This window comes from Coccinella septempunctata, chromosome 1 (genome assembly GCF_907165205.1).
Source record: "Coccinella septempunctata chromosome 1, icCocSept1.1, whole genome shotgun sequence".
Lineage (NCBI taxonomy): Eukaryota > Metazoa > Arthropoda > Insecta > Coleoptera > Coccinellidae > Coccinella > Coccinella septempunctata.
In genome coordinates this window covers 51,795,528-51,815,475 of record NC_058189.1, presented here as the reverse complement: position 1 = coordinate 51,815,475, position 19,948 = coordinate 51,795,528, and the positions used below count along the sequence as shown (strand labels likewise).

At 33.9% G+C, this 19,948-nt stretch overlaps 1 protein-coding gene across 1 annotated transcript in view; it reads left to right on the top strand.

Moving 5' to 3' along the window:
• LOC123322946 overlaps positions 1-19,948 on the top strand; it is a 106,267-nt gene that overhangs the window by 23,165 nt on the left and 63,154 nt on the right. The window contains exon 2 of the mRNA XM_044911037.1: positions 14,325-14,366. Within this exon, the coding sequence (XP_044766972.1) occupies positions 14,325-14,366 (42 nt within the window). The remainder of the gene's footprint in view (positions 1-14,324; positions 14,367-19,948) is intronic.

Genomic DNA, 19,948 nt, shown 5'->3' with positions numbered 1-19,948 from the left:
TGGGAAGGACAGTTTCCTAGACATCTCTGTTCAGACATTCTCGATGCAATTCATGTCTGGAGAGCGAGATGGCCAGTACATCCGGTGAGGACGGTACTATTGTCAATTTGAATTAAATTTTCACTAATATCTGCCAATATCGGAACGATTATTGATTCAATTATCATATGGTTATATCTATGGACAGTAGAGAGAAGGAGAACGATCGCTGCTTTGAGACCACATATTATTTGTCCCCTAAAATATGTAGCAATAGGTAGTTCATGTTTTTGCCAATAGCGCTGGTGATCACGGGATGGCGAAATTTTGATTCAAACTAGTTGATGTTGGCTGAGTGAACTGTTTTCTACGCGTATGGTCCGTATATACACATTTGGTAACCGAAAGTTACCAGAGCGGTTACTCTGGTGACTGATATTGAACCAAATTGTCAGGAATTCAACATATACGGACCGCCCACTTACTAACCAGAAGTAACCAAAGTGTATATACGGACCACAGCCCTGATGACAGATGGTGAGAACATTATTATCTTCGATTTTTGATAAGAGAACAACATATGACCACGGTGAAATGTTGAAGCATGCGCTAGTGTAAAAAAGTTTTGGTATCGGAAAAAAATGGAGAAGAGATAAAATTTCAGAGTGAATTTTTGAGAGAAATTGGAAAAAACCCTTACCACAAAAATCGACTCAGAATTAATTTGTGTGTCAAAAGCACTTTCACGATGAAGATATCAAAAAAAAATTTGGATTCATTATAAACGAAATCGAAATTGTCATCCCTCGTGAGAAGTGATGGACTCTTCTGAATAAGAATATGTAACCAATAAAACTACATGGTTCAGAGGTAGATATTTTTGAAGAATTTTTTTGGCATAAAATAATACAGGGTGTCCCAAAACAATTGAATCAAACGTCACACCACGATAGAGTAGACCAAATGCTATTGAATGACACCAATATTAGTTCACCGAAAATGTACCGTTTCCAAAATAATCAGATTTTATGAAAATACCAAAAATTGCAGATTTTCGAACTATTTTTTTCAATCACAGGGCCAGTTTGTAAAAATGTTAGAGGTTTTAAATCATATTAATCCTAAGGTTATTGTTTTATCACACCTAATTAAAATTATTTCAAGTAGTTAATCGAAAACCTGAGTAGGTAAATGTGAATTGAAACATTTGTTTTTTCTACATAATTTTTATTACTCAGAATACACCCTCTATAGGGGTAATAATATGGGCAAAAAACGCTGTCCTCAATCACAAATTGGCCCTGTGATTACAAAAATAGACCGAAAATCGGCAATTTCAGGTTAGGTTATTTTGGAAACGGTACAATTTCGCTAAATTAATGTTGGTGTCATTCGATAGTATTTGATCTACTCTATCGTGGTGTGACGTTTAATTCACTAGTTTTGGTACACTTTGTATATGGTTTATAACGGTTCTCAGCTATTGGAAACAGAATCTACTCTAATAAGTGATAGATCTGAGATTGCTACCTTTTGTTGTCTTGATATGTTTTACTCCTCACTGCGAATGTATAGGTATATTTTGAAGATTACATTAAACCAACTAAAAATGATAAACATATGTCGGTATTATTTTTTGATCAGTGATTTCTTCTGAATTTCATTGATGTCGTCATTTATTATGAATGAATAAAGCTGATTACTTAGCCCCTTTTATAATATGAATAATAATATATTCATATAATTGAGAAAATTCATATTTATTATAGTTTTGAAGGAACTTATCTGGAAAATCATCAGAAAAAACTACGATAACACATAACCTAAAATAAAATAAAGGCTGTTTATTTCAAATTGACGCTTGAATCCCCACTCCGTATCGTACAACCTAGCTATCGCAGCGACTCCTATTTTCCCCGTTTTTGGAGACACATTTTAAGTATGGCGATCGTTCTCCTTCTCTATACTCTGCATAGTCATATATTTGGCTGGTCATACCAGCTTTATTCAGAACATCCAACTCTGTGCAACGTTCAAACAAAGGCCACCCGATACACATGGAACCTTCTCCAAAAAATTTTTTATTGTTTCTAGTCGAAGTGTCACGAAACGTTTTCACTGAGATAAAGGTTAAAATTCAAACAAAACACAGACAAATTTCCTTCATTTTCAAATTTCTTCTTCTGTGGAAGCTCATCAATAAGCAGACATTTTTACAGACAACAGACAAATTGCGGAAGATAATAATTAAATAAATTAACCGAAGAAGTGCCGGTAACTTCATGGGAAAGAAGAATGATTCCTCTTGCACCGTGCTTAATGGTATATAAAAGTCTATAGTTTTATGTGCGTCGACCGTCAATTTGTCACACACGCTGTCAAGTAGAAAGTTTCGTTCTTAGCCGCCTATCCATATCTCCGCAACATAATGTAATTTCATCATTACGACGCTGTAATGGCATCGACTCCGTCCTTTATTTTGAGATCCACCATGCGTTTCAACTAGGAACGGATTACTTTTATTTGGTACGAAATTCGATATCTTCCAAGGTGTATTGATACCAGTATTTTATTACTGGCACCCAATAACGTTTCTTCATTTCGTAACTAACCAACTGTGACAGATTGTTTATCATTTGTCCTTTCACTCTTCGAATGTCTGCCAATATAATCAAACCTTCTGTTGTAGAAATGGTTTTTTTTTTTATTCAAACGACTTCGATAATAAGCTTCTTTCACCAGACGTCCTTGATTCTGTAGTCTGATGTGAAGTCATACTAAAGGAACAGGTGCCATTGTTCGCACGTTGTAACCGATTCGGATTCAGGAAATTTCATCCACGTAATTCTGAGCTTTCCTATTCGTCGGTAGATAAAAGGAAAAAGGAAAATGATTTCGTCTTCTGATCGAATATATCAATTTTCTTTATTTCTGTGGCTTCAATCAGTAACCATATACTTATCACTGAAAGATGTGAGAGGATATCCCATTCTTCCACGAAATTTTCAATTCCATTTCAATCGAGAGGGAACAACTTTTCCGCTCTCGGCATCCCCGTAGCTGCTAGGTTCGTAGCTGCAACCTCCTAACGGGGTTGAGCACAACCCCTTGTTTTTGAATAGCGATGAGAGGTGTTGCGATACCTCATGTTGAAGATCTTATCGAGTACTATCTGATCCCGAAATTTCACTTCATAATGTTCATCTATGACGAAATGACAGGTAAAAATTGGAAGAGTATACATACTCACTTTCCAATCGATTTCCTACATTTCCATGTCCGAAAATAGATGAATTAAGTTTTCGTTGGACCACCCTGTATGTTGTCAGTGTATCATGTCAGTATGTGTATCATGTTGTCAATATGTGGATGTCATCTGGATGACATAGACATAGAGAAATGGATTGATCAATACCAGTATGAAATGGCTGTTTCATAGAAAGAGAGAAATGATCGTCAGACCCATAGACTTTAGTCTATGGTCAGGCCAATACCTGTTCCTTTTTCAATAAAAATTTTGCAAAGAGATAACTGGCTGCTGGCTGGCCTGATGTTCGGTTTCTCCCTTGAAACATAGATACAAGGAATGGAAAATAAACATTTGTTGTTGTCCAAAGACTGGAGTGAAATAGTTGCTTAGTTTCGCCAATCACAATTGAGATAGTTTGACCTGGCATCATTCTCACTTCAATTTTCCGTACAAAAAGGTAGGAATTATATAAATTTATTTATTTTACGCCACTGCCTTAGTGTCGCGCTAGACAGAGAAGCCTAGCATGTTTGTACCACAACAAATACATTCATAGCACGTCAATGTCCATTCCATGTATTTATGTTCTAAGGTTTCTCTCTGTCACTTTTTTTGATCTCATTTCATGCACATATGGAAAAGGAATGCTCAGTCCATTTCTCTATATCTATGCTGGATGAAAATGAAAAAGTATTGCCAACAAACAAAATAGAAGGAGAAAATCTCTCAAGATAATCAATCATTAATAAAGCTATGGAATTCTGAAGGTTGATATATCTCACATTTCTGATAGTTTGGTATTTCTATGTAGTTTCTTTTTAGGTTCATTTCCACACATCTTTCAGTTGACAATATTTATGGTAACATTTCGAATAATCCAGCGTTAGTCCCTGTCGTGGTTTCAGGACCACATGGAAACCATTTGATAGGTTTTCTTATGTTTGGATGTGGGCTTTTTTTCTCAATCTTTTACTATGGAAGTTGCAGGTTTACTTTATCATCTTGCCACTGGACAGACTCCCTGATAGCATTTATAATTGTTCAGACAGGAGACAACTCACTCAATTGCTGGAGGAGGAGACCACTTAATTTTTCGGATCAAAATTCAAAAATCACACACCTATGGGCCAAATGATATCGCTCTTGATCTGAGCAACAATCCCGTTAAAAAATATGAACCAATATATCTGATTGAAATACACTGCGCAAAAAAATTAACGAACATTCTGAAAATCTCAATTTTAATGAAAGTAAACTCTACATTGACTTTATAACTTATTTTTTATGTTCTATCGGGAAGGTTTTGAACGAAACAAGACACATTAAATGGAAGAAAAATTCAGGATTTCACCGAATCTTATGTGAAAGAAGAGAAATGAACAATTTTCAAAATACTGAAATGCTGATAAGCGATTTAATACTTGGTATTTCCACCCCTTGCGTTAATTACAGCTCGGCAACGACGGTTCATACTCAAAATGAGTGATCTTAAAATGTTCTGATCTAATCCTTCCCAGATTCCTAAGTCATTAAGAGTAGCTGGATGATTTTCTGAACTTCTCAGCCTTCTATTGAGGTTGTCCCAAACCTGCTCAATCGGATTGAGATCTGAACTTCTTGCTGGCCATTCCATTCGAGAGACTTCAACCTCTTCAAGGTACTCCTGAACGATGAGCGCACGATGGGATCTGGCATTATCGTCCATAAAAATGAAATTTTCACCAGTGTATGGGGCAAATGGCACTACATGCTCTTCAAGAATGTTCCTTATATACTTATCAGCATTCATAGCTCCATTATCAACTACCACTAGGTCTGTGCGAGCAATCAAAGATATTCCACCCCATACCATAATCGATCCTCCCCCGAAACCAGTAGTATTCAGGAAATTGCACTGAGCATATCTTTCATGTGGACGTCTGTATACAAAGGAACGTCGATCACAATGGTAGAGGCAGTATTTAGACTCATCTGTGAAGAGAACTCTTTCCCTATCGGCCTCTTCCCAATGGATATGCTCTCTCGCAAAATCCAAACGCGCCCTTCGATGGGCTGGGGTAAGAGCTGGGCCTCTTGCCGCGACACGAGGCCTTAAATCATATTCTCTGAGGCGATTTCTTATTGTCTGAGTGCTCATTTGCACCTCATGAGTTTGCTCAAGCTGAATTTGAAAGAGGCGGGCGGTTGCAAACCGTTGTCTCAACGAAGAAACTCTCAAGTAACGTTCTTGAATGGCAAGTTGTTACCCGTGGTCTACCCTGTCTTGGTCTTCGGACATTCATACCTGTCTCCCTGAATCGCTGCAACATTCTGGACACACTTGTATGGGAAACTCCAAACCTTTCTGCAATTCTTGTGTATGTCCACCCTTCTTCTCGCAAAACTACCGCTTGGGCACATTCCTCTTGGGTCAAATTGCGTGTTTCGCGTTGCATAGCGATCGAGTGTAGAAAATCAAACGGAAGAAAAACTATTGATCACTATATAGAATTGATCGAGAACAACTGATTCTAGAATGGAGCCAATACATTCAAAATCTGATAATATCATCTTTTTTTTATCCCTGCTGGGAAAAAACATCTGTATTGAAGAAAACCGTTGAAAGTGGGATAACATTTGCATGCATAATTCTGATAAAAATAATTATCATTGAGAACTCCTTCAGTTGTAGAATAAATTTGAGATTTCCATAATGTGCGCAGTGTAATTTCTGTTCATGTGATTCACAGATTATTTTGTCGCCTCTCTGAACCCACATTCTTCGAAAATATTTGACATTTGACATAAGCACATGAATGGACTGCGTTCAACGACATAAAATCGATACGAAAATCAGATGTATTTGTTCTAGAAATTAGCATTTGCCACTGGAACAAGAACCTATATTGAGCACACAACCAACCAACGAAGAATTGCAGTCCACCAACTCGCGTATCTTACGCAACGGCATGTATTTTGAATAATTACATGTTTCGGGCAGAAATCAATCCTACTAGGAGGCACTCGTGCTGTTCTTCCTCATATTTTATACAAATTAGGTCAACTAGGCAAATTATATCTTTCTCAGAAGATCGTTCCTCCATTTACATGCTTAGAAGGAAGCTCCTTCCCGCCGAAGCATTGCGATCGAATTGAAATATATAATTTTGATGAAATTAGAGTCTGAAGTAATGCGTAAATAGAAGATATTCTCCTTTCTGATAATTGTGATGGTATTTCAGAATACACTGTCGGTTCTTTAGGGGCCGACCATGTGAAGAACATTGCGAATTGCAAATATTCTTTGCAAGGCTTGGATTCCGCTAGTACTACTGATTGATGACAGCTGCTGCCAGATTCAAGGAGCTGCATCCTACACATCCCTAAACAACTTCAACAACAAAAAAACATGTGTATCAGAGACAGTGTCTCTGCTGTGTATTTTAGGGAAAAATTCAATTCTTAACAATAAGAAGTTGTAGAAACTGCGCAGAAACGCACAGTATGTTAATGGGAACTAGGAAGGTGGTGAGAATCAGCAAATCTCAGCTAATGCCAACGTTTCGCAAACATATATACTTCTACATCTTCATGAACACACGTTTGCGATTCAAAGGCCTTTTTCTCCACATGAAAGCTTGTTAAGTCAAGGAACTAATGAAGACCAAATGAGAACTCTCACCAGTCATCACACCTGACAAGAAATATTTCAACATTTATTACTCTATTAACTGTATTGGTTTCGTCACTTATCAAATACGAAATGAAGCAATTAATAAGGAAAATTAAGCATTCGATTTACACATTGGTACTCTTTCAGGCTAACATGGACGTAAACTCTTTATTTTAATTGATTGTTGAGCAAGTGAAAATGGATATAGGTACCTATGTTGATGTTCAGAAATAGATTTGGTAGTGGTGATCTCATTTGTTGAACGGGCGTTGCTATTCAACAGATCGAAGTTAAGGAAAATTTCAATTTTACAAGTTCATTCTTATCAAATTTTACCAACCTATTCGACCAAGAATAGATAACTTGGGAAATCCAGCTTCAAATTGTTATTTGAATTTGAGTACTCTTCCGAGAATCATTCTTTCGTTTTTCAATGATAATATAAGATGCTTGATGCGTGAAGCTCTTCCGGGAGAGAAAAAGTAGTACAAAGGACAAAACACTCATTTGAACATATCTGTATTATCACGTCTCATGAATATTCTATGTGAAATAATGATATTATGAATTATTCAACGCCTTTTCACTTTCTTTCATTAAGTACTCACGTGGACTTGATGTATTTCCTGAAGATCTTCACTTAAAGACTATGAATCTTCATCTTTGGACAAATTTTTGTACAGGTGGCTCAAAGGTTTCAGCACTATACTTTCTTTTACAAGGGTGCATCTGAAGATATTATTAATCGCAAAAGAAATGCAAAAGTTGATAGAGAGACAAGTAGTAACAACGTTTTTGCAGAAAACAGCACGAACGGGTCAATTCTAATTTGAAATACCTACGCAACAAAATAAGGTTGCCTTCTAAAAACCTCAACTGCCATGCATTTACCCTTGTTAAAGAGGCATGACAAATTTCCCAATCAGGTATATAGAAGTTGCGTAATTAAAATGAGAATTGACCCGTTCTAAAATATTTCTACTGATTATAGGTAAATAGCGAAAAAATAATTTTAACGTTACTTTTTACTCCAACGATTTAGATGCAGACAAATTCGAATAAAGTTGATAAAAGCGTGTTCATTTCCTGAAATATCAGTCGATAAATAATATAGTCCTTTGTTATGAAGTTTTACAATAGATAACATTGGATTCATTAATTCTCTAATATTTCAAGAGTATATTTTTGAAGTCAAAAGAAACACTTTTTCTTTTACCATTTTTTCCGAATCGGCTCGGTTCAAAAGCTACAGGCTTGAAAAATCATACAAAAATGTTATTTTTACTTTTATCCTACAAACGGTTTTTTCGAATCAAATTAATTTCGAAATATAGTTTTTCATTCATTTGAAGCATCTTTTTCGATTCATACGATATCACCCACGTCTTCCATTTTTCTCTTTATAACCATTACGTACTATAAAAATACCGAAAATTCAAACAACCCAACTCTATATATAAGTATTCTACATATTTTCTTCTATAATTCGCCGTTTTCGAGTAATTTGATGTTCAAAAATCAAAAAGTATCTGTGAAATTTGAAATTTTTTTTACTTTGGCTGAATACAACTCTGTGACACTACAGATGTGTAGTATCATAGATTTAGCTAACGTGCGTTCAAAAAAATTCGTCGTCAAGTAGGCTATGGAATTTTGAACGTCGATATTTCGTGCCTAAACGTAATTCTTAGCTCGTGCTATACTATTAATTTTCCAGGTGAACTGTCATTTTAGCATTTTGGATTGTTGTTGAATTAAAATTATCAGCAAATTATAAAAATGGTTTTTACGGACGTGTGAAAGGCTTTTACTATTGAATCCTACTTCAAAATTGGAAAGAAAATTGAAGGAGAATGGAAATATTCTGTTCCGGCGACTTCATAGAAGCCTATGTTGCTGTAGATTATTAAGTATGAATTTTTCCATTGTACTGTTTTGCGATGTGTTGACGAAACAGGTTTGTTCAAACAAAAAAGGAAGTGGTCAACCAAAGAAGAAAACTCCAGAGTTCAGCAATAATGAAAACATCATGACAGAAGCTTGACAAACCTCTGTTTAGGTTTTATCTCAAGTGGCTGGAGTATCCGTTGGCATATGCCACCCGATTTAAAAAAAAAATATCCATTTGTTTCCATAAAGATTGACATGTTATCAGAAAACTGAAAAGGTTGTGATTACCTAACCTTGTAGCATCCAAGAAAAATTGGAGTTCAGTATGCATCAGTCAAAGGCAAAATGTGGACCTACTTTCTTTTATGGAACTTTAATAGCAGAACGTGATGAAGGAGATCATGCCTTTTTAAATCTGCATTGAATTTTAATAAATTGTCCAATAGCTATTTTTATGTAATTCAGTTCTTTTAGTTTAGTCATGGATTTTCAGTAATGACTGAATCAATTCAATACCTATTTATAGAGAATTAATAAACATATTATTGAGAATCTTACTGTGATTTATTCATTTGACTGAAGTTAGCTAGAACCTTTTTACAAAAAAAAAACATAATATCACGATCAATTCAAGATTCATGTCTCTTACGTATGAAAATAGTGGACGGATAAAATTTTTACGAAGAATTTTTCTAACTGCCTCAGATTGTTCGGATTCTTGTCATCTTACTCAATGAAAGAAATGCTTTTCGAAAGTTGGGTGAAATCTACAGATAACTTTTCCTAAAAAGTGAATTTCCGTACAAAATTACGATATATAGGTTAATGTCATCATTGTTTACATTTTGGGAAGATGAAGTAATTCAAGGAAAGACATACGTTCAGCCACCGAACATCAGCCTTCAAAATTTCATAGCCTACTTGACGACGAATATTTTTGAACGCACGTTAGTTACTGGAAGGAAGGTAATTTTGTTTTTCCAGAAGTGGCACAGTTAATTATGAAAATTCTTTTTAACAGTGTCGAATCGGAAAAAATGGTATGAAAAAAAAGTGGTTCTTTCAACCTCAAGAATCTACTGTTAAAAATATTTGTACGAGTCAAAGAATCACCCTGTGAATGTGTTTTTATATTCTATACTCTTGACATCTATTTTCAAAATATACTTAAGGGTTGAAATGTGGGAATCTTCTTGCAATAAAGAGATACATTTATAATTGAACAATCCTCCTAAATTTTTCAACTGTTGTATACAAGGTGTTTCCTAATTTAATGTCAATATTTATGGGGGTGATTTTTGGGCCTATTTTACGAAAAAAAAAAAAACTTTATATGAACATATGTCGTAAACGTCTTACCTTTTGAGATACAGGGTGGTAAAGTTTTCCTAAATAAATCATTCATTATTAATATCTACAATGCCACTTCAGATATTTCAATGTAATTTGTCATACATGTACTATGAATCAAGAGGCATTTTTTAATGTATCACATTGTTTTCAATTTACACCAGTAGCGTTCGTACGTAATTTGACCTACCTATCTTGGCAGACATTGATGATACGCCACAGATTCTTCCTGAAATAAAAATTATTTTTGAAATTCCCAATCATTTCTTACCAAAGTTGATTACTCGACTTTTTTCAATCCGATTCACGGTTTCCGCTCAAAAAAATAAACCCGTTTCTCTACATGATCATTAACAATATCGTTGATGCATACATATTATGACGATATCACCATGCAGAGACATACGTAGATTTATTTTTTTTAGTACATGTATGACAAATTTCATTGAAATATCTGAAGTGGTATTGTAGATATTAATAATAATTGATTTATTTTTGAAAACTTTACCACCCTGTATCTCAAAAGTTAAGACGTTCACGACATATGTCTCTATGAAGTTTTTTTCTTAAAATGGACCCAAGAATCACCCCCATAAATATTGACATTCATTTAGAAAACACCCTGTATAACCCCAATGTGATAATGATCAATTCAAGCAGAGAGGAATTAAAATGATATATCACGTGCTCTGAACTCAACATAAAAAACTTATGAAGGAGTCATTGCCATTTTACCCACTATTACGGAGACTTTCCCATCTATTACTTCACTTTCGATGCGATAAAGGCAAATTAATCATTTCTCACCTGCTCAGGTGCTCTGCAGGTGCGTATTTGAAATGCCATCACCGTCAGCAGTACCATAATGGATTACTGCTATTACGTTAACTTTGAATTTTATCATCCATCAGTAGCCTTGATGAAGGCTGTGGCTCTTTTGATTTTTTGAAAAAGTTTTGTTTTCAACATTTGAAGTGACCAACCCTGATTTATCAGAAATAGTTCATTTTGGCCAAATATCATTTTTGGTACCGTAGATTCGGGTGACTTGGGACGATTGTTAAATTCAAATTATCATATTTTCAAAACGGTGAACTATTTTTATCCGAAAAAGAGGTTCGAATATGCTTAATGACTCAGACTATTGATTAGGATATATACCATGCTTCAGAATTCGGATATAAATTTTGAAAAAAAAATATATTTGTCCGAAATCACCCACCGATTTGGGAGGCTTGGGACACAAGTTGAAATCAATTGATTTCTCAACTTTCAAATGAAATAGGTGACGGTGTATAGTTTTGAAAAATTAGAATTTGTGAATATACAGTTGAAGTTCGGTAAGGAAAGTGAAAGTAAATGGTAAACCCCTATGACAGCGAAAGTAAATATATTGCAATTCAAATGTAAAAAACTAAACAAAACAAGGGAGCTTTGATTTCTTTCATTCTTTGGTGATTTCTTCGCGGAAATAACGTAAATAATAATATCCTGCAAAAAATCGGCATATTTCCTGCTGCCAATGAGCCGCTTGTATCTATTCGGCATTGTCCCAAGTCACCCTACGAAACAACAAAATAAATGAATGAGATCCGTGTTGCCGTTTGATTTGTAAACAACCTTGTTTCATGACATACCTTATATCCCAATATCCCACGTATCCAGAAAAAAAATTACATATGCACAAACTGAAACAAATGTACCCGCTTTCACTCTCCTGAATTCGTTAATTTTTCCTGTCAATTAAAACGCTCTGATCACGGCAAACTCAACAGGAATCAATTGTTAAACTTACCGAAAAGACGCTACACAATCTTATAAGTTTGTCCGTTCACTCATAAGTGGTAAGAAACAAAGAAATCTGCAAGGGGCGTAATTGTTCCAAGTTACAGGACTGTCGCAAGTCACCCGAATCTACCGGTACTTGAATTAACATACATTCTTTCACGAACTATGTCCAAACAAAATTGGGATGAACTTTTCATCCCTGCTTATTCTCCTCGAAAATATCTCGAAAGTTTTAACATTAATTTTGTTGATTTCATGTTGATCAAACTAGAGATTATGGTGTTACGCAGGATGCATAAATAAAATGAAGAATACATTAGGCTGTTGTCATGCTGCATGCTCCCCAATGTGCGTTGAATATCTCGTGAAGAAAATCGTATTTTTTGATGTTCAGATCGATAAGATTAAGAACCGCGTGCTCAGGTAACTGGGTCATCATCGATGAAGACTGCTTATGGAATATCATGAAGAAATACATGTTATGAGCTTGTTCATTTTAGTCTAGTGTTTGTATTTTATGGTCTGTTGTTACGCAGAATGAATTCAAATAACGTAATTCTTGTTTAAAATATTCAGGTCGTTCTTCTTAGTGGGTAATGAATTATTGCTTAGGTAAATCTCGATTATGAATCGGAGAATATTTTATGTACCTATTACACCAAAAAAACATCCTCGGCATTATATTCGTCATAGAATCAGAACGATAATAATTACATAATATTCATGAACATGAGGTTGCGCACAAGTCAGCAATTAATTATTATTTATTATTAATTGAACCTGTAGAAGCATTTAATTTTGGTGATCAATTATTTATAGTAGTAAAATTTAAGGATAAACAAATCTTTAGGTCAGTTGTAAGTGATATTCAAAGATGAAAAACTATTTTTTATTAATCCTTCAAGACCTAGAGTACAGGGTGAGCAGAATTCTATGCGATTGAATGGCACGTTTCCGACCCTGATTTTCGAATGATGGAAAATAGCCAAAACCGTATCCCTCTTCTTTTTTTTTTGTGTTCAAGTCTTTTTTCGGCTTTGAATTGGTGCCTCTATTTCATAAAGTTTCAGTGATATCGAAAAACAAATGTTACATTCTACAGAAACTTTTTCATTTAGAATGCAGTGGCGTAGTTCCATCCATTTTTCCTTACGGTTACAGAGCTCACATTCACTTCCATCGAATCTTGACACCATGTGCAGTGTTTGTCCTTGACTCCTACAAATATTTTTATAGTAGATTCTTGAGGTCGAAAGAAACACTTTTTTCCTTTACCATTTTTTCCGAATCGGCTCGGTTTAAAAGATACCGGCTATTGAAAACCCATTAAAAAAAATATTTTTAGTTCTATCGCACAAACGGTCTTATGGATTACATGAATTTTGGAATACAGTTTTTCATTTATTTGGTGAATCATTTTCTTGATTTTCCAACACAAGTTATTTCCCACCCACGTCTTCCAGTTTTCTCATTATGACCATTAAGTACCATAAAAATATCCAAAATTCGAAGAACCCAACTCTTAAAACTAAGTTGGACGCTATCTAATGCATATTTAAACCTTTTGTAAAATAAGTGTTCTCTCTATATTTTCTCGTATAACGCGCCGTTTTCGAGTGATTTGATGTTCAAAAATTTAAATGTATGTGAGAAATTTGGAAAATTGGGTACTTTGGCCGAATTCAACTCTGTTTGAAAGGTAATTTTTTTCCAGGGGTGGCACCGCTTATTATGAAAACTTAAAATGGCTATATCTTTTTATAAGGGCCGAATCGGACAAAATGGTAGGTATGGGGGGTTCTTTTGACCTCAGGAATCTACTTTCGAAATATTTGTACGAGTCGAAGACTCATCTGTATAGAGATACCTTTATTTACAGATGAGGGTTCTTGATTTCTTATTATCCAGGAAAAATTGAAGCTTTCTAATGCTGTTGATCCACTCGGTAAACTGAATATTTCATACAACAGTGGAATTTATATCTATCCAGTTCATCAAAAATCATATATTCATTTCATATTTCATAATACAATTTATATCAAAGTACCTATCAATTAAACATTTGTTATTTTATTTATCGAAAAATGTATTATAATTAAAATTATTATTTTAAATAATAAAAAACTTTCAGAAGCTGTCCAAAAAATTATTATTTCCCTGAAGGGTTCTAATATTGATTAAAGAATATTTTAGGAGCTGCTTGCTTTTCCCCAAAAATTCATTTCGATTTTTCTCTTTCAACACATAAGAGAAACAAGGAATTTTTAATTTATATTTTGATTCGAAATGAAATAACATTATTTCTTATGTTCCAGATGTTAACAAAGAAAATCCGTGAAAATTTTCAAAATATGGAACATAAGGATATCGAATAATATTTTTTAAGCATTTTGATTTTCTTTCCTTATGTTACAGATGTACATTGCAACGGGTTTCCTCTGTCAACATCAAAAAAAGGTATAAAAATTAAAATAAACAATTTTTTTCATACCATAAAAAAACTCAAAATAGGTAATCATTTTTCATTTTCAAGAAAAAAATGGAACTGTTCACATTATACGTTCGACTTTCACGCTTTCTCTGAGAATCTAAGTTATTCTATAAAAATTTTGAGTAATTCGAAAAGTTAAGCACTACAAAAAAATTAATAATCCTATTTAATATTTTTTTCTCCCCGATTCGTTGCTTTGAAAATCCCTTTCATAAGGGCAATGGAAATTTCAATTATTTTCACCGTTACACATGGTGCGATAAAAGTTTTTATATTTGTGATGATAATCTCCCCCCGCTATTTTCTTCCTCTGTTTCAAGTAATTATTCAGAAAACCGTCGAGCGTCGTGATCAAAATTCGATAGTTTTTGTCCGGAGAGATCATTAAAGAACAATTTCTGGCCAATATACTTCCATAATCCACTAACGGTGACGTAAAAATCCCCGTAAAACGTTAACAATGCCAGATAAAAATTATTGGCACGGTTGGGGAAGCAAAATAGCAGTGTTGCATGACCGGCACTTCCGTCCCGGCGAACCTTGACTATATAATAAAAAAAAACGCATGCGCGGTTGCCGTTCTCGTCGTTTGGACCGACATTTGAATAACTCCGTTAATGTTGGATCCATATTATTACCAAGTTGGTGTGTTTCATTATTTTTCTGTGCCGTATACCGTTTTCCCTCGATGAGACCCAGTTTGTGAGTAGAAAGGATGTTTGGTCGATAAGAATTAGGGATAAGTTATGTGGGACGACGGAGTTCATTTGGACGCAATGCGCATTTTCCTCATTTCACGAGTTTTTCATTTCTTGATGTGTTGTTGATTGATTTTATGATTTCATTTCTCAGTTTTTTCTTGGATCACGTTAGGATACTGGTTTATTTACACTTCGAATCGGGGCTATGAAAAAGTTGCTCATCTCGATATTTCATATTCTCGATCGCGATTCATTAATTGGATTGAATTCTTGGAATTAATTATTATAGAAGGTTTATATGTCATTTCCAGTAACTATGAAGGGTCCGCTAATTTAATTAAACCGAAAAAACAAATCCTATTTCGTAATGTAAAATCCATAAAAAAATTCTATCGCTTCTCGACTTATTTACCATTTATCTGTTCCGTACTACAAGTAATTTAGGAAAAATAATCATTCGAATTGTACAAACCTGATCCCTTAATAATTCTTATAGGTTTCTCAAATTTTTATCATATCATATCAGCTTTTGTTTAATTATCAGAAATATTATTCAAATTGTAAATTGAAACGTTTTACGATCATGCAACTAATTCTGTGAAAAACGACGAATTCGGAAAACTCTGACATTATTCTGTAGATAATTCTCGTTCGTTCAACGATCTAACAGAATTAAATTTGAATTATTTTTTGAATCGTACAGGAAAACTAGCTCAGAAATTTTTCGATAATGTACTAAAAGAATTATCTTGAAATTTGCAGAAAATCTCAAATCTTGAGAACTGTAGGATTAAAAACATTATATGACAAAAATCACTCTCCAACATACGTTTGTAATTATTAGAGACAAATATGCAGAGAAGAGGCTGTACCTAGTTGAGTATAAAGTTTGCAACCGTTTTGGTTAATAACCTATTGCTTATAATGTGAATAGATCACGAAGAAAATATACAGGGTGAGTCTTTGACTAGTACAAATATTTTAACAGTAGATTCTTGAGGTCAAAAGAAACTTTTTTCCTATACAATTTTTTTTCGATTGATTAAAAGATATAGCTATTTTAAGTTTTAATAATGAGCTATGCCACCCCTGGAAGAACAAAATTCCTTTCAGAATAACAAACTGAATCTATGACACTACACATCTGTGGATCTATTAAACAGACTTGTATTCAGCCAAAGTACCCACTTTTCCGAATATCACAAATATTTTTTATTTTTGAACATCAAATTATTCGAAAACGGCGCATCATACCAAAAAATATGAAGAATACTTTTATTTTACAAAACGTTCAAATATTCCTTGGATAGCGTCCAACTTAGTTCCAAGAGTTAGGTTCATTGAATTTATAATATTTTTATAGTAGGTATGTAATGGTGATAATGAAAAAACTGGAAGACGTAGGTGATATCTTGTATTCGAAGAAGATTCATCAAATAAATGAACAACTAAATTCCAAAATTTATTTCATTCGATAAAACTAAAAATAAATTTTTTCATGGTTTTTCAAGAGCCTGTATCTTTCCAACCGAGCCGATTCGGAAAAATGGTAAAGGGATAAAGTGTTTCTTTTGACCTCAAGAATCTACTGTTGAAATATTTGTACGAGTCAAAGACTCACCCTGTATATTGAAATTCTTAATGAATATGGAATCGACTTAAACGAAAAAAAATATATAATTGGCTGAAGTATTTCGATGAAAATTAAAGGAAACAATGTTTAGGCCTGCTGATTAGCTCGTGTGAGAGTAAATATTTTTGTTGCATCATCTATTGATCTATAATGAGATAATCTTGAAAACTCCGATATTCCAATTAATGTCAAACTTCCTTCCTAATGTCGAACCATATTTTCAGCAGACGTCTTCTGTAATCATCATAAATAATTCAGTTAGATGATTTGCTCTTAGATGAAGTACTTGAAAGATTGACTGATGAACGACGAGCTATCCGCATAAATCATTCTCTCTGATCATTAGCAGAATTCCTTGAATTAAATCCCTCGATATTGATTGATATGTTCAACAATTTCTTCATAGTCATTTCTCTATTTCAGAGTCGCAGAAATCATTTCTATGTTCGTTTGATTGGAATTTGCAATAATTTCGAATAAATTCAATCAATTATATAAAACCAGATCAGAATTGAAAACAATTTCATTTTGTACCAAGAGTACCAGAGTACAGGGTGGGCAAAATTTGTCTACTGCGGGGATCTTGAGAACTATAGCAGCTAGAAAAAAACGAATGGCACATTTTCATGACTAATCCAAATCCAAAAACAGAATCGGCCTTTTATTTTTAGATTTCGAGTTATAAACAAAAATTGAGATTTTGACGATTCCGAAAAGTTGTCATAACTTTTTTGTCTTTGAAGTTACAGATCTGAAAGTTAAACTTTCTTAGGCACTTTCATATGTAGAATCTACTGACAAAAGATTTTTTCCAACTCAAAAATAAAAAACTCAATAAAAGTTTGCATTTAAAAAAATTAAAGTTCCCCAATGATTCGAAATGAAAAAATATTTTGAGCTCATCAGTGGATTCTATGTAAAAAAAGTGCCTGTAGAAGATTCAAGTTTGTAACTTCAAAGAAAAAAGTTATGAGAACTTTACGAAATTGTCAAACTCAAAAACAAAGTATCGTAGAAAGCTGTGGTATTCACCATTCTGTGTGTCCGTTTTCTTCTAGCCGCTATAGTTCTCGAGATCCTCTCAGTAGACAAAGAATTTTGCCCACCCTGTACAGTTTTCAGGTTAAAAAAAAAAACATATGTGAAATTTCTTCACTTGTGCCATTTTTAGGCACATAAAATTTAGAGTCATAAAAATATTAAATTCAGATGAAAATTTTGTGTATTATGGAGACCAGGTTTGGATGGTGGATGGAAATGAAAAAGCTCTTGGACATCTATAGAAAAATTTAAATGTTTCTGAGAAAATTCAAAGGATGTATTTTATTGGGAACTTAACAACTAGAATCGGAATAGCTTTCATTTGCATATTCGAAATCAAGCAATGCAAGCTCTGATCAAATAGTTTTTTGTTTCTTTTTACTTTTTATTATTTCGATCTCAATTACTATCATAGAACTGAAAGGTTTGTAATTTCGATTCGCATTTTCAGTCGGGGAAGCAGAAACGTTAATTTTTCATTCTACATATTAAGTTGATTATCAGAAACGAAATTACATTGAGATTATGCCTCATTAGTATATCGTATCCGAGCTGAGGGATATCCAAACTACTTAGTTCTAAGTCCTTTCATCCATTAGATCTTCGTACGATATTTGAAGCAAAAAAACAACGACGACTTGCGCCATCTTTAATGATCCGAAGTTATGTACCGTTGAATTGAAAATTATCACTCGAGATAATGATCGTTTCACTTTTATACTAGGAAGCCCGTCCGTGTTTTTTCCTTTTGATACAATTTTTCTTGATCATTCTTGATCCGCAAAGATAATGAAAGCTTCTTGAAACCACACTCAATTATCGTCGTCGATATAAAAGCGTTAATTTTCAATCCACCGGAGGATTGAGGTTGAAAGAACAGATACCCAGACCATCTGTCGTGGCTTTGAACGCAGGGACCGAAGAAATTTAATTGGTAGCGAGTTATTGGCATGGAAAATTCGGGAAACTCTATTAGTACCTACTTCCGATTATGTTTTTTTTAAACTGCTGGCCCACTGGATGTGAAGAGTTATTTTGCAATTGTATACTACGAACAATAAATCAAGATCACTAGGCAAGAGAACTCTCATCTCTACTTCAATACCAATCGGTTATTTTTCCAGTATTTCCTATGAGAATAGATTTGACAAAATCAGGAAAGCACTGACAAGAACTCAGGAGCTTTTCTGACCTTCTTTGAATTCTCAACTGATACACCATCCAGATTCTCGTTCAACACTTTTTCCCACAATATACAGGTTCGATCAGGTTGAAAACTAATACCTACTTTGCTGTGAATAACGTTTTTAATGTTTCTGATGAATTTGAGCTTCATCTGGCGTATATTTTCTGAAATAAAATTTTTTTTGTATTTTCCAGTGATGCGATAAAAATTTTCCGAAATGTTTTTTCGAAAAATGGGTATTAGCATTCAAAGATCCAATTATAATTCCAGTATGTAGATAATTTCAATTCGGAAACTTATAAATAAGCTAATAAAAAAATTAATATTCATTTTATATTGCGTAGTACCGCAAAAAGAAGAGTTTTTTGAAGTATATTTCTCCTGTCATCGGTTTGAGTTTTTTTTTCACATTCATTATCTCCATATTCAGAATAGAAGTACAAATGGGTTAAAATCACCATTTCACCCATGTGAAAGCGTTTTTCGAACTATTTACTCAAATACTTCAAATTTTCGAATCATAAACCGTGGATGACTATTAAAACCCCACAATTTTCTGCTTTCTTGAAATATAATGATACGAAATTTCACTTTGTGACATGAAAAGTGTGTCATTGTTAAGAGTCAACAAGACGTGATGCATTATTAAACATTGTGATGCTTTGATTTGAAAACTGAAAAATGCAACTCTCAGCTTTTGAAAATACCTACATCTGTGGAAGAATGTAACGTGCGTTCAAAAAAATTCGTCGTCAAGTAGGCTATGGAATTTCAAACGTCGATATTGCGTATCTAAACGTAGTTCTTAGCTTGTGCTCTATTATTATTACAGGTTAGCTGTCAAGTTAGCGTTTTGGATTGTTGTTAAATTAAAATTACCAGCAAATAATAAAGATGGTTTTTACCGACGTACAAAAAGCATTCATTATTGAATCCTACTTCAGAAATGGGGAGAAAATAGAAGGCGAGTGGAAATATTCTGTTGAG